Here is a 15080-nt window from a genome sequence, read left to right as displayed (position 1 = left end):
ATTCTAAAAGCTCTAACTTGTTACAAGGAGAAAATATAATATTTTTGGAATTTGTATTATCTGTTTTGCTGCATTTGTTTCTTTTGTCGTTTTTTATTAAATAATTGTGATGTCTAATCTATTTTTTCAAATCTATACAGTCAGTAATATGGAATTTAATATATATAAAAGTAAAAACTATGAAAAAGTGTGGTAAGATAAGTATATTTCGAAATTTTAACGAACAAATTCGACTTACGAACAACCCTTTGAAACCGAACTAGTTCGTAAGTTAGGGTACTAAATTTATCATACATGAAATAAATAAATGTAATAACTACAAATTGTAAATACTAGTTGGACACCACAACTTATATCATTTCTGAAAAAAAGTAAAACATCGTATAGTACTTGTATGGGTGATCTATGCCCTTTTTAAAAAAAACACGATATAAAAATATAGATTAAACCCGAACTTTTCTAGAAATGAAGTCTATATAATTTAATTTCGTCGTATTCTTCTCTAATTCCAAAAACTTTTTCTCGTTAGTTTTTATATTATTTCCGGTTTATTCTCTGTGAATCTGTTAATTTATTTAATGACTTGCAATCAACTCAAATATTTGTTGAAATAATTTTAATTGACACTGAATGATTATCTTATTTCTTTATCAACTTAATTATTAATATCAACTGTATTGTATTTCATTGTTAGTTTTATATATATTTTTTTTCATTTCTGGTTATGATAATTTACATTATCTGCCTCCGATTGAAAAGACAAAGTATAGGGTTGTGCTGTGCCTATATGTGAAATAAACAATGTTGAAAATGATTTCAGTAGTAGTTACTCCATCCCATTGTATATTGAGCCACATGTGTCGTATGCTGATAGTGTAGTACGGTTAATACAAAACCACAAGCATCTAATATGTGGCAGGTAATATTATGTTACTAAAACCGGACAATGGTGATTAAATCTAGATTATACAAGGCTTTCATGTATATATATACAATACACATACAATTTAATTTTTTCTGAAATTATAATGTCAGTAATTTCTAGAGAATAATCAATCATCAGTAATAAATTATTTTTGACTTAATTTTATTTTTATTCGTTTCAATGTAACAACATTATTACATGTATATATTTTTAAATTACATGTAGAAAATATAGATTTTCACGTTGGAATGATAATTAAACTAAATTTAATTACTTTAAAATAATCCAAATATCCATTTTTTTGTTTCAAGTTTGTTTCAAAAATAATTGGATATAAAATACATAAACTGACTATTTTTTACTTGTGTTGTGACTCCAAAACTTTATATATTGGGTGAATTAAAAAGTTCTGAGCGTTTTGTCCCATACATCGAACTTCTTCTTGCAAATAGTTTCTGGGTAATCTTCAGTTCCTGGGCAATGGAATACCAGTCCGACTCGACGATTTCCATGATTTTATCAACATTTTCGACAATTGGCATACCAGAGCGTGTCTCATCCTCTACGTCCATATTACCAGAACAGAAGCATTACATTCGATACTATATTGGGTCCATAAACAACACATTTCTTTTGACCGCCTGCTCCGCTTTTCCCCCTTAGTCGTAGTGCTGCTGAAGAATGGTACACAATTGGATTCACTAAACACAAAAGTGTCAATGAACTTTTTTTAAAGCGTTATGACTTCTTTAAAAGAAACAAAATTTTAATTGAGAAACAAAATAAATTCTAAAAAAATAATGCATCCAATTATTTTTCTTGTTATTGTGCTGTAAATATAAAGTTAAAAAGAATCATAAAAGTAGACCAATTATAGTAAAAATAATGGTATTCTCGACAAAAAGAGAAAAAAAAATCAGCTATAAAAGAATTTTTCTCTTTGATTTCTGCGAATTTCTAGTTATCTACAATATGAATGCATACGAACGATGTTGATTCAATTATATATTACGAATATTTGCATACGAATATTTCCGAGACTGCTGTAAAATATTGTGCATAGTTTCAATAAAAACAATGTTGTCGAAATATCCGCACTTTTATTTGGACCAAATCTTTTTAAATTAATAAACGTATTTCAAAAATATTTGTCATGTTATTATAACTATGTTGAATTGTTATTAAATATAATTAAAAATTTAATGAGTTTAATTGTACGATTATTTTACCAAATTTACGGAAACTGGAGGGTAATACTTTGATTAAGTGGAATTATGCAGTGGAAAATGATTTGGCTGGGGTAGGTAGCTATATTAAATATTGATTTACGTAATATCGGCTTCCAAGCTTATGCGACGTTACGGAAGTGCCTTGCCGCTTGCATATTCCATGTTTCAAACATCTATCCACTATATAATTACTATAAAAAAAAATGTAAATTGAGTAATTGAACAATATACAAAGTTATGAATTGAATCAGTGATGAAATAATTAAGGCATATAATGAAAGAGTTCTATCGAGCAACGTTTCTCAACCTCTTTTATTTATCTGTAGTTATAAAGCGAAATAATTGCTAAGTGTATTTCACCAGTTCCTTACTTTGACATAAGGTGACAGCTGTCATTTGACGTCACATCAAAAATTTTGAATCTTGCTGCATAGGTTGAAAAACACAAATTCAAAAAACAAATTTCAACACATATAGTCTATTTGGAACCGTACTAATCGAGGAAATAAATGTCACTAGACGTCACATCTTGCTGCAGAGCTTGAAAGACACAGCTTCAGGGAACCCTTCACAATGACTCTTACATAACGATATTTTTTTGAAGAACAAATTAAAAATAAAGGTCAACTCATATAGTTAGATAATTCTTCTTGCATTTAATACGTTGGTAAAAGAATGGTAGAATTCAATACATAACTATGTGTAAACTGTAATGATGTAATAGTATAACTATAAAGAATACCTCACTTAGTCCAGGTAATCGATTCCGTTAATATACCGGTCTATTTGAAACCGTACTAATCGAGGAAATAAATGCATACAAATCATAAAAGGTACAAAAAGAGACTAGACGTCACATTAAAAAATTAAAACAACCCACTTTTCAGTCTTGCTGCAGAGGTTGAAAGACACAGCTTCAGGGAACCCTTCACAATGACTCTTACATAAAGATATTTTTTTGAAGAACAAATTAAAAAATAACGGTCAACTCATATAGTTAGATAATTCTTCTTGCATTTAATAAGTTGGTAAAAGAATGGTAGAATTCAATAAATAACTATGTGTAAATAGTAATAATGTAATAGTACAACTATAAAGATTACCTCACTTAGTCCGGGTAATACAAAATCCGTCAATATCCCGGTTTATTTGAAACCGTACTAATCTAGTATACTAATATTTTATATACTAGTATACTAATTTGTTTGTATTTTGTTCAATTAATAATTTAATTTAATTTTTCAAACCGGACTATAGAGAATTCGAACTAATCGAAGCCTAAGATGTACTGCTGTATTATTAAGTTGTTTGTGTAAAGAAAAATATGTATATTAATTTAGAAAAATATTAAGATTTAAAAAAAATCCTTATGAATTCCCTAACGTGTTGCTATAAATCCTCGCCGAAGTCGCCTGTAAGGACTTTGTGAACTTAGCTCCTATATGCCGGTCCCAAAAAAAAACTAATCCATTAGATTAAGATCCTCCAGATAGAATAGAACTAGTTAGAGCCAGATTCATACCATAGTTTAAGCTGCTGCATCCCATCGTTAAAACAAAATTTATCACCGAACATTTTATCTTGTCTTCATGCGAGTATAATTCACACCCACCCAAACTTAAAACTAATTCTGCGTACATGATTTGTTTATTTATATTTTCACAATCTTCAATTCCCGGATTTACTTCGTGTTTCGCTGCATGCGACAATGCGAAAATGTTTCCTTTTATCTCGCTCTGAACGTCATTTACTTTTCGCAATCTCTGCTCCTCTTCCTCCCCAGGACAATAGCTTTTTCTTTGCGAATTTGGGTCAGGAATTCTTCTTACAGGCGTCTTCGTTCGTTATTGCAACTCCTTCCAATAATAATGCATAAGCAATTTCCTCCCTAAATAATTCAGAGCGTAAGACCGTGAGCCTGTATTTTATTTAATTAGGCCGCAGTGAACACCTCGTAAGGATGCCTGACGTTATTTATGGACCCTTACGTTGACAGATTCGATTAACACTGTAGTTACCCCACACGCATCTGCATACATATTACGACATAAATGTGTTCATCACCAAGAGTATCTACTTTTCAGAATTCTGCGTATACAAGCATTCCACATTAATCTTGGAATTCAACTAAAATTACAGAAATTCATCAAGATCATTTATTTAACAATAATTATTGGCCCATTTAGGACCAGATTATCTTAATTAAAAGCATATCTACATTTAGAAAAGTGCGTGTATCAATCATGAAATGTGGTGAATTACAAAGATAATGTTAATGAAAAAAGTTTCTGTGTTTAAAAAAAAATCCTGCAAAAAATCTTGGAATTCGACTGAAATTTCCTGAAATTCATAATGATAATCTTAATTAAAAAACTATTTGCATTTACAAATTTCCGTATACAAGAATTCAACATCAATGTTGAAATTCGATCGAAATTTGCTGAAATTCATAAATAAGATAATTGTAATTATCATTTCTATAATAGTAATTTATTTGTTGAAAGTTTGAGAAATATCACATATTTCTTTTTGTGATATTATGTAACATTTACTTAGTCACCTTCTTCTTTCCTCTTTATTTTCATCGAACTGGTTCTAGGTACAAACTGAAACAAATAAGTAGAAGATTTTACAAAAATAATAACGATATGCAAGAATACCTCGCATAGTACGCGCATTTTTTTCCGTCAATGTCCCGCACTGTTTGAAACTGTGTAGAAAAACATAATTTTATGTAGTGTTTTTTAGAATTGAATTTTTATTTTACACATTTAAAAATTTGGTTTGTTTTGAAATTTTGAGAGCCGCACTATACGAGATATTACTTTACAACATTATGTACAATAAAATTTCAATTTAAAATACTCAAAAATAAAATGTTTTCATCATAAGAGAAAAATTATATTACTTTTTCTCTTATGATGTGTATATGTGTTTACCGTACAAACTAATTTACGCACAGAATTGCAATTTGAAAGTTTTAAAACTAATTACGGACGTACAAAATAGAGCTACAGGCGACACATTCAGAACTAGTGGCACGAAGTTACAAAGCCTTTCATACTGCACGCGAGGTATTTAGAAAGGTGTGCATACATACAATTTTAAACTGCCCCTAGATAGTTAATATGCATCTAAAACTTTATAATGGAATTTCGTGTAAAATTAAATTAAATCGTTATTGTCTTCGAACACCAATTTTAATTAAATATATTTATCTTATATCAATTAAATTTGGAATACAAAACAAATACAATCATACCTCGATTAACGTTACTTCTGCTTGGATGTAACAAATTTCGCAATTTTATATTAATTTAAAAATAAAATTATACAATTTTATTAGAAAGTATTCATGATGAAGATGTTAGAAGTTTATTGAAAGCAGAAGATCATGATTTTTCAGTGATAGGTTTATAAAATTATTTATTATCTTTCAGAAGAAACCTCGTCCTCATTCTGGTCATAATATGTTTACTTCTAAAAATGAAGTTTTTATTCGTTAATCGAGGTGTGAATGTACAGTGGAACCTTGCTTAACGAGCATTTGACTTAACGATCAAAATAAATTGTACGAAAAATGACTCGCAAAATGGAACGCATTATCGTATATTACATTAGTCTATATGGAGAAAATTGTTTCACCTTGTAAAATTTTGAAACGAGTGAAACTTCATAAGATGATTATATTTAAAAATCTAAAAGCATTCTGTATTTAATGGATAATTATTAACAAAATTTATTCTATAAAATTAATATCATTAATCAAAATTTACAACAAAACTAAATATATTTATTACAAAAATTGCAATATTTTACTTATAGTATTTACAAATATTTATTTCAGTAATTTACTGCATATAAAATAACGAACTGAATACTATAAACTCAGTTGTTTTATTATAGGAAATATTCAAATTCTCTCCATTTGAATGAACAATATTTATTTGCAATAATAATATGCAAGTGACCGAATATTCAAATATTTTCAACTATTATTAAAATTTTATTATTCTTGCATGCATTTATTATTGCATTATTTACATATGCATATTTTGATTTAAATAATTTGCTTTATTTGTGTTGTTCGTAATGATTTCATTTTTAATTATACCTCAGAATTGTCCAGTTTCACCGAAACTCTTTGAAAGCGGACTAAACGAGAACTTTAAAACCGTATAAAAACAAATTAAAAATACTGTAAGGAAAAAAAAACTATCATAATAATTTTGTATTTTAATTTTTATAATTTATATTTGTTTTACTCAATTAAAAGTTAGTTCCTTTTGAAATTTTTAAACCATACTCTAGTCACTAAAGTCTAGTGAATCCGGACTGATCGAAGCCGCACTATGACAATTTGAAGTTTTGTACTTTTGTTTCAAACTTCTGCATATTATTGAAATGATCAATTCCAATATCATTAGATAATTTAAAAATATATTGTAATATTTTATTAGAATGTATAGTTTTGTGTAGAAATTAGATAAAATTATTGTTTTATACTAAAAGCATTGAGAAATCTCGGATTACTCTTCAATCAATCATTTGTAATAAGTTTTCTCTTATTATATCTGGTAATGTTTGTTAATCCTATTGGCTGTAAGTCAGGTGTTATAGTATTGGAGCAATTCAAATAGCCCAAATGTGGTGTAAGGTCCGCAATTATAGCTTTGCAGTAAACGTAGATTGTGTAGCTTTGCTTTTTGGCAAAGGGATCAATGCGAGAGCATCGAGATTCCGTTGTGCGTGAATTGATCTTTATCCAAACAACAATTTACAATCAATATATTGACTTTCTTTTTAGATTGATTCAAAAATTTAAACTTACATGGAATTATAATTAGTATTAACTTTATAATCTAGAGCAATTAATATAGTTTTTTGAAAACCGGACTAATCGAAGACTTTGGAACCGAATAAAAATAAACAGCATAAATGGAGACTTGACTGTATAGAAAAAAAAGGACCAATCATAAAAGATAATTTTGTATACTAATTATTTTTTCTCAATTCAAATTATTTAAAGCGTGAACTCACTCTAATCAAAACCATAAGGTGAGGTATTGTTGTACTCTACTGTATATGTAATAGTGGTAATTGTAATATGTATTGTATTTCACTCATGAATCTGGTTTATTTGGATGCAAATTCAGTTGTGATTCAAGAAGGAACCACGTATTAGATTTGCTAGATTCCACCTGTTGGTCAAATGTATTATGTGCGTTATACATAATTTATGCAAACTGACCACATTCAAATTGCAAAATTCCATTAGTTTGTATAGCAAACACATTTAGAATTTGTAATGGACTAAATATATTATACCGGTTATCCTAGATATGTAGATTTTATATCATTGTTCCAACTATTTTAGATATTATTTTGTTAATTAACTGATTCTATATTTAAAACTAATTAATGTTCTTATATTCATTGGATTTTTTGAAGTTAACATTCAATATGTCTATCAAATTTGATAATTGTTTTAAAGTAGGCGCAGACAACATATATTTTGTATAAATATACAACAATCTTCTTGAGCATTTAAAAAACTAAATGCAAAAAAAAATATTTGTATTTTGTACCACTATGCATCCATAGTGAAATATAGTAAATTATATAACAGGGGTGGCCATACTGTGACTCGCGAGCCGCATGCGGCTCTTCAAGAGCACAAATATTAAATATAAAATATGATTGAGATTTTTTAAAAATTATTATACCAAAAAGTTTAGGTGCGGCTCTTGCTGCAAAAAGTCTGGCCACCACTGTAACATAACTACATAATGGTCCACACTAAAGCATTGATTATATCAGAGTTTTCCAAACTATGTTCCGCATTGTTCCTTTAAAACATGGAATGAAATAATTAGTAAATAAATAATGTCTCTTCTCTTTATTTTAATTTTATTGTTTAGGTGCTTTTATCCACTGTATAATATATACAGGGTGTTCCATCAAAATTTCAGGATTTCCGAAGTGTTTCGTTTCAGGAAAAGTTTAGGAAACCCTGGTTTATATAGTGAACATAATGGACTATAATAAACCAAAGCATAAGATAATTATTATCTTATAATTATTATATTTGTATTTTGTACCACTATGTATCCATAGTGAAATATAGTAAATCATATAACAGGGGTGGCCATGCTGTAACTCACGAGCCACAACAAAACACAAATATTATATATATTTTATATTATGATTGAGATTTTTTAAAAATTATTATACCAAAAAGTTTTGGTGCGGCTCTTGCTGGTAATGATGGTCCACACTAAAGCATTGACTATATCAGGGTTTCCCAAACTATGTTCCGCTTTGTTCCGTGAAAAAATGGAATGAAATAATTAGCAAATAAATAATGTTTCTTCTTTTTTTTAATTTTTATTGATTATGTGTTTTAATCCAATCTATAAAATATACAAGGTGTTCCGTGAAAATTTGAGGATTTCCGTTTCAGGAAAAGTTTGGGAAACCCTGGTTTATATAGTGGACATAATGGACTATAATAAACCAAAACATAAGATAATTATTATCTTATACTATTATAAGATATTTTTATTACGTCAAATAAATAAATTACACATAAATGTGTACAACAAATATACTTATAAAACCATAGTAAATGCAAGATAGCAGCAAGGACATTTTGCGCCTAGGGTTAAATATATAGTTTACGCCAACGCCTCAAGATCAAAGAAGTCAAATATTTCATTTGCTCCCCCATCTTCTCAAGAAAACTGTACTATTACCTAATACTTGCGCCGTTGTCGCCTCCACGATTGATGCGCCTGGGGTCGTCGACTCCTCCGACCACCCCCTTCCTGCGGCTGTGAGTAAATGCATAGTAAAATTATATCGAATCGTAGTAAAACCTTAAGAAAACCATAGTATAATAAAATTACAACCATAGTAAAACTATAATAGTACCATAGTAAAATTATCGTAAGCCTTATAGATACAAACAGATACAAAACAAACTTTGTTAGTTATATTTTCCTCAATCTGCCAATAACTATTAATCAAACATAAAGCTTGTGTTTAATATATTGATACAAACGTTATTAACTTGTAATTTGTTTTTTTCAGATGTGCGTTTCCTGTTGCGACCAAAACTACTGCAACGTGAACGTCCCGACAAACTCTTCAACAGCACTCTTCGACGATAAGATCACGAAGATGCGTATGCTCGCGAAGAACCTCTTCAAGGAGCGCGAGAAGGCTTTGACCACGACGTTGAAGGGCGTCAGCAGCGGCCACCGAATATCACACTACTACTGCGCCATGTTAATCTTCGTCGCGATGGCTCTCAACTGAATAAATCCAGTGATAGATCGAATCAAATGAACTATATATTTTCTGTACTTTATTATCGTAACTTAAATATCCCACGGATTATACGTTTTTTGCTCTGTGCCAAAAGAAAAAAAAATATAATTGTATCAGTAAGAAGAGCTTCGATATGAAATAAGTACATTATATATATATACAAACAAATACATAACACATATACATATAAATACATACATAATAAATATATATATCCGATTGCTTGGCATTACGAAAGTAAGATGTAATATATTATAAGGTTGATATATCTACAGGTTTTCTTCCTTCATCACATTGTTATTTGTTAAGTTTGAATGGTTTCATCTATTTACCTAGATTGCAATTGTGTTCGACGGTAGCGAACATGTTTCTGTTAAACCTAATTTATAACGCTCACGACTCTGTCGGATACATGTATCGAATTATATAACACTTATAATTGATGGTAATAAACGGAACTTCATTATAACGTGCATTTTTTTTTCTCTTTCATTTTCATCGTCTCTTTACTTTTATGATGAAGAAGTTATTTTCTGGAGTACTAGAATTTCAGGAGCAAATAAAAAACAAAAACAATGAAATCCGCCCTGCGGAACAAAAAAAAGTAAACAACGAAACAAAAAACGCAGTTTTCAGAGATTGTCAGCGGGTGGATCGTGCACGGGATGGGGGTTCTTTGGGGCCGGAGACCTGCGCCACCCGCGATCCGACATGAAGCAGCGACAACTCTCTTTGTCAGACGACACGTTATTATACTGCTAAAATTTTCTTTCCACGGGAAAATTGCAGGGAAGGAAAAATGTCCGGCCATCAGTTCATAGTGACAGATATAGATTTCCAGCAGCTGCAGCAGAGCAATGAGGAGAAAACGTGAGTTCATTTTAATTCGCCCGCAAAATGATATATATGTGTTATAGTCGTATGCATAAAAAAAAACTATTCCGAAACGTCATTCGAGCTGATAGTTTTCTTTTTATTCGTGAAATGTTTGCACCGCGAACCGCGCATGATGTATTCCTGCTGTGTGCGTAACACAGGAATGATATATTTCGCACGGTCCAAGTGGAATTAATTATCTCATTTTTATTTTCACTCTGACAGAACTGCAACAAATTTCAGTGCCACACACACATATACTGAGCCATATTAATTATCAAGCAAATAGACAATTTCTAAACAAAGTTTTCAAATCTGACCAAGCTTTGTGAATACTAACAAATATTCATCTGTATATCATAGTATTCGTATAAAATTGATAATAGTTGAGGACAGAAGCGGCTCGTCCATAAAGGATTTAAGGGCACGGCACGCCTATACTTATATAACACTAGTCCAATCATTCAATAATTACTTGCCGAAAATATCTAATGTTTAACTTCACAAATGTTAGTACTAAGTCGTGTTTGGTATTAATAATTTTGGCAACTCAATTATAAAGTTCATTTCATTTGAGTCACCAGTCTTATCGAAAATTAAGCACTTTGAAATTTTTTGCTATATTCGAATAGTCAGTATTAATTAACGAACATTTTTAACGATTAAATTACTGGTATTATTTTGACGTGGATCATAGTACAAAATGTAATCGTAGATGGCGCCACGGTTTAGCTTTGGCAACGCAGCATACGATAACCTTTATTTGCTTAATTATACAAAATCCAGTTGAAATAAAACTCTAATCGGAATATATTGAATTCGCGTTGACAGAACGATTAAATTCCGAATCGAATAATCATTTAACATGTTCGAATCGTTGTGCAGATTTTGTTTTTAATTGAGTGGTGGGGGTTAGACCAATAGGAGATACACGTATATAACTATTTTACCGGCACTGTGTTAACGTTTCATAGTTTCTTTTGTCTTTGAATAGTGTGCATCTTGCGGCGAGCTCCCAGAACCTAGTCATGAATAATAACAACCCGAATAACCCTCAAATGGTTCCAGCGGATTGCAGGTGATATTTTTCATTGTTCTCCATTTTGATTTATACATGCTTTTTTGCGGAATACTTTTCATTTCACGAAAAAACATGTTTTTCACAAATCCCACATCTTTTAAGCTTTGCTTCCCCGTTCTACAACTACTACAACTTTTTGGCTTGCATATTTCTAATCCATCATTATTTTAATTATGAAGAATTAGGTTAGTTCTTCAAAAATACCAATATTTTTTTGGGCATTAAAATGAAAAAAATGCTTTTCTAAAAGAAAAAAGCATAATGGCGGATATAATCCTATAATTGTGTAGTTGTTCAATATGGCTGAAATTACGTGGAAGAATAGTGCCAAATAGTGCGTTGTGAAAACATTCGAGCATGCGCATTTCACCTTTCTTTTGTTATCCAATTGGATACTTCCACGCCACGCCATCTAAGATTGAACATTTTACAAATTGTTTTCATAATTTCCATATTTAAAAAAAAAAGAAGTTATAAAACATAATTACCCATAATATGAAAATCTACAATAATCAAATCTAATTTCTGTCGGAATTAATACAACTTATTTCTTATAGGTACAATTTTTTTTTAATCAATGTTAAATTTATTTTTTAATAATACAGTGGAACCTCGCTTAACGAACATTTTGCTTAACGAGCAAAATTAATTGTAAGAAAAATGACTCGCTTAACGAGCGACGTTTCGCATAACGAGTGACGATGAGAAGAGAAGTTTCGGCTTGCGCGCCTTCTACATCATTCTTAAAACTTGTACATATATTATGTGTATTTTTTAATATGTTTCACTATACGAGTAAAAATCCGGAAAATATGGAACGGATTAAACTCGTTAAGCGAGTAATTTAATTTTGGATTATTGCAGTCTTTATATGTGAATTATTTATGATTAACCCGTTTTTTTTTAGTATTATTTCAGCGCCCGTGAAGGAAGAGGATATATTTTATTTGTCTTCGGATCAATTTGCTCATGGAATATCCAATTTTGAGGTTGTCGAAACTATGGACAACACTATGAGTATCCCTGAAGGTTCAAACTACACCATCCCGTTCTCGGATGAGCAGATACAGCTGCTGATGCAAACCGTTTCTGACAACGAGGCAAGCAGCGCGAAGATGGGCCTCGATCTGAGCGGACTGCTGGGCAACGTCGTGCCCAAATCAGAACCTATGATGAACTCGCATCTTGTAAAGTATAAGTCCGACGAAAACGGAAAGAACGTGAAGGTCTGGGAGTGCGGTATATGCCACAAGGAATTCGGACACCAGTACATTCTGATGCGCCATCTTCCCACCCACACGGACGAGCGAAAATTCCAATGTAAGCAATGTGGCAAAGGTAATAATAATTGGTAGAAATCTAGATATTTCCCCAAAACGTCTAAACCAACTCGATATAAGAAACTTCCTAAATTCCGAAAACCATCCTTATAGCCTTTCGCCAAATGTCCACCCTGTCCCAACACAGAGCCATCCATTCCAAACTACGTCCGTACATCTGTGAAGTGTGCCAGAAGACCTTTAATCGAGTATCGACTTTAATATCTCACAGAAAAACGCACACAGGATTAAAGCCTCACTGCTGTCACCTATGCAACAAAGCTTTCCATCAGAAAGGTAACAGTTATATTATTTTTTTAAATTATTTGCAATTCTAATTATGCTATTTGTTGCAGGAAATTTGAGGAATCATATTTTTACCCATACCAATGAGCGTCCGTACAAATGCGACGTGTGTCAGAAGGGCTTTAACCAAATGTCTAACTTGATGTGCCACAAATTCAAAGCACATCAACGCGCGGATAAACCCAAATACTCCTGTCAAAGCTGCGGCAAAGAGTTTGATAAACGCATATCATTGAGGAATCATGAACAATATGAGCATGGTGATCCGGTGGTATCGAGCACATCGAACAACATTCCGAGCGTGAAGTAAATAATTTCCCTTCTGCACATTTCACTATCGTATTATTTTAACCCTGTGCAATTTTAGGTACTCCAATGGAGTATTGGTATCGCCGATAAATACTGCTGCTATGAAACATGCGGTCGCTACAAATCAAGTTCCCTTCGCGTTATTACGTCCACTAAATGGGATTCCAGTGCTCGTGCGAATTTTACCCGCAGGCGTCAATCAGGTTAGTTTGATTTTATCTTGAGAATTTTAATTTAGTAAAACTATTAATCATAAATTAGTCATTCGTTTATTTTTTTCACTTATAAATTATACGTTTCAGATGTTGGTGCCTGCGACTGCCGAAGACCTAAAGAAATTTGGGGAAATAACTATTAAGCGGAACGAAGATCAGAATAACACCGCCGATAATGACGATATGTTCCAGGAGGCTTTACCCACGCTCTCTCCTGATATTAGTAATAATACTGCCGTTTTCAAGACCGGAGATGACAAACGAGGTTGGTGGCATCGACCGAATCCGTCAGACAGGAATGATAACTCAAATTTCATTTATATTTGCAGGATCTACAGTGCAAATACGCATTCCAGTTGTCGCCAGTGTCGTACAGAGATGTCGAGATGGAACTGTCCATATGGACATTGAAAGCCCAGGACCAAGACGCGAAAGCGATTGCCTGTCTACGTGCATTAGCACTTCAAATATTGATGAAATAGCACAAGATCGTAAGTAAAATATTTCAAACGTAATATATTAGAGATTTCTTCAAATACTTAATTAATACCACTTGCCTGCAAACAATTAAAAATAATATCAATTTAAATTTATTAGTGAAACATGGAGTCATAATGGATATAAATGGATCTGGTGAATTGGAAGGGTTATTTGAGCTGCAGACGCAAAATAACATTACAGGTATTGCTTATTCTTAATTCATTTGTTATATTAAGAACGTATGCGTAGATTGCACTTCTTTAAATTCTCTTTAGCTATTGGAAATGCAATGAATAGAACAGCTGAAAAAGTGATTCAAAGCATAGATGAAGTGCAGGTCGTCGAAGTGTTATCGAGTGGACAAACTGTGGAATTCGATGAAATTCCGATAGGTGTTAAAAAGGAATACGAGGTGGGTCAAGATGGTTATCTGTACGCAGTATGCGATAGTTGCGAAATATGTTTCTACAATTTATAAAACATTTCGATAAATTGCTTTAAAGTCGTTTATCGTTTATCTTTAGTAGTCTTTAGTAAAATATGTAATGCTAGATTTTAATATACTGATATAAGAAATATTATTTAGGAAATGGCAAGAGCTGAGCGTGAAAATTTGACTAATTCCTCAATTTGTGATAAAGGAGATGAGGATCTTGAAATTTGCAATTAATTTTTGTAAAAAGGATAATGTGAAGATTGAACATTTTTGTGCTTTGATTGTATGTAGATTAGTTTGTTTTTTTTTCTTTAAATTTCTTAATAGTAATTTTAGAAATCGATTATTTCATTAGTGACAATTGTAGTGATTATATTTAAAAAATGATGTTCTTGTTTCAATTAAATAATATTTTTGTAGTTTTTATTATGTACTCTTCAATTATAAAATTATATTTACATGCAATTAATTATGTTTACTTTGTTTCAAATGATTTTTGTATTATAAATTATATTGTGTGCAATAAATAAATTATAGAAATTAATTATTTGACTTATTTTTTGTTAGTAACG

General features: G+C 31.1%; 2 protein-coding genes across 2 annotated transcripts in view; both read left to right on the top strand.

The window, feature by feature from the left end:
• Positions 1-9939, top strand: part of LOC108564788 (ly6/PLAUR domain-containing protein 6B-like) — an 80868-nt gene extending 70929 nt beyond the window's left edge. The window contains exon 4 of the mRNA XM_017923922.1: positions 9247-9939. Within this exon, the coding sequence (XP_017779411.1) occupies positions 9247-9474 (228 nt within the window). The 3' untranslated portion in view covers positions 9475-9939. The remainder of the gene's footprint in view (positions 1-9246) is intronic.
• Positions 9940-10285: 346 nt separating this feature from the next.
• On the top strand, positions 10286-14728 carry LOC108564737 (zinc finger protein 300-like). The gene is made up of 9 exons (XM_017923850.1): positions 10286-10356; positions 12351-12781; positions 12877-13059; positions 13119-13374; positions 13436-13580; positions 13680-13857; positions 13922-14083; positions 14190-14273; positions 14348-14728. The coding sequence occupies exons 1-9, from the start codon at positions 10286-10288 to the stop codon at positions 14548-14550; spliced, it is 1713 nt and encodes a 570-aa protein (XP_017779339.1). The 3' UTR covers positions 14551-14728.
• Positions 14729-15080: the final 352 nt, after the last annotated feature.

The sequence above is a fragment of the Nicrophorus vespilloides genome, unplaced genomic scaffold (assembly GCF_001412225.1).
Source record: "Nicrophorus vespilloides isolate i.1.1-1 unplaced genomic scaffold, Nicve_v1.0, whole genome shotgun sequence".
Classification (NCBI taxonomy): domain Eukaryota; kingdom Metazoa; phylum Arthropoda; class Insecta; order Coleoptera; family Silphidae; genus Nicrophorus; species Nicrophorus vespilloides.
Note: the sequence above shows the minus strand (reverse complement) of the source record. Positions and strands in the feature narration are given on the sequence as shown.

Coding starts and splice junctions, on each gene's coding strand:
- LOC108564737 (XM_017923850.1), top strand. CDS start 10,286: ATGTCCGGCCATCAGTTCATAGTGACAGATATAGATTTCCAGCAGCTG. Junction 12,782..12,876: donor ATGTAAGCAATGTGGCAAAG/GTAATAATAATT, acceptor CCATCCTTATAG/CCTTTCGCCAAATGTCCACC. Junction 13,375..13,435: donor AACAACATTCCGAGCGTGAA/GTAAATAATTTC, acceptor GTGCAATTTTAG/GTACTCCAATGGAGTATTGG.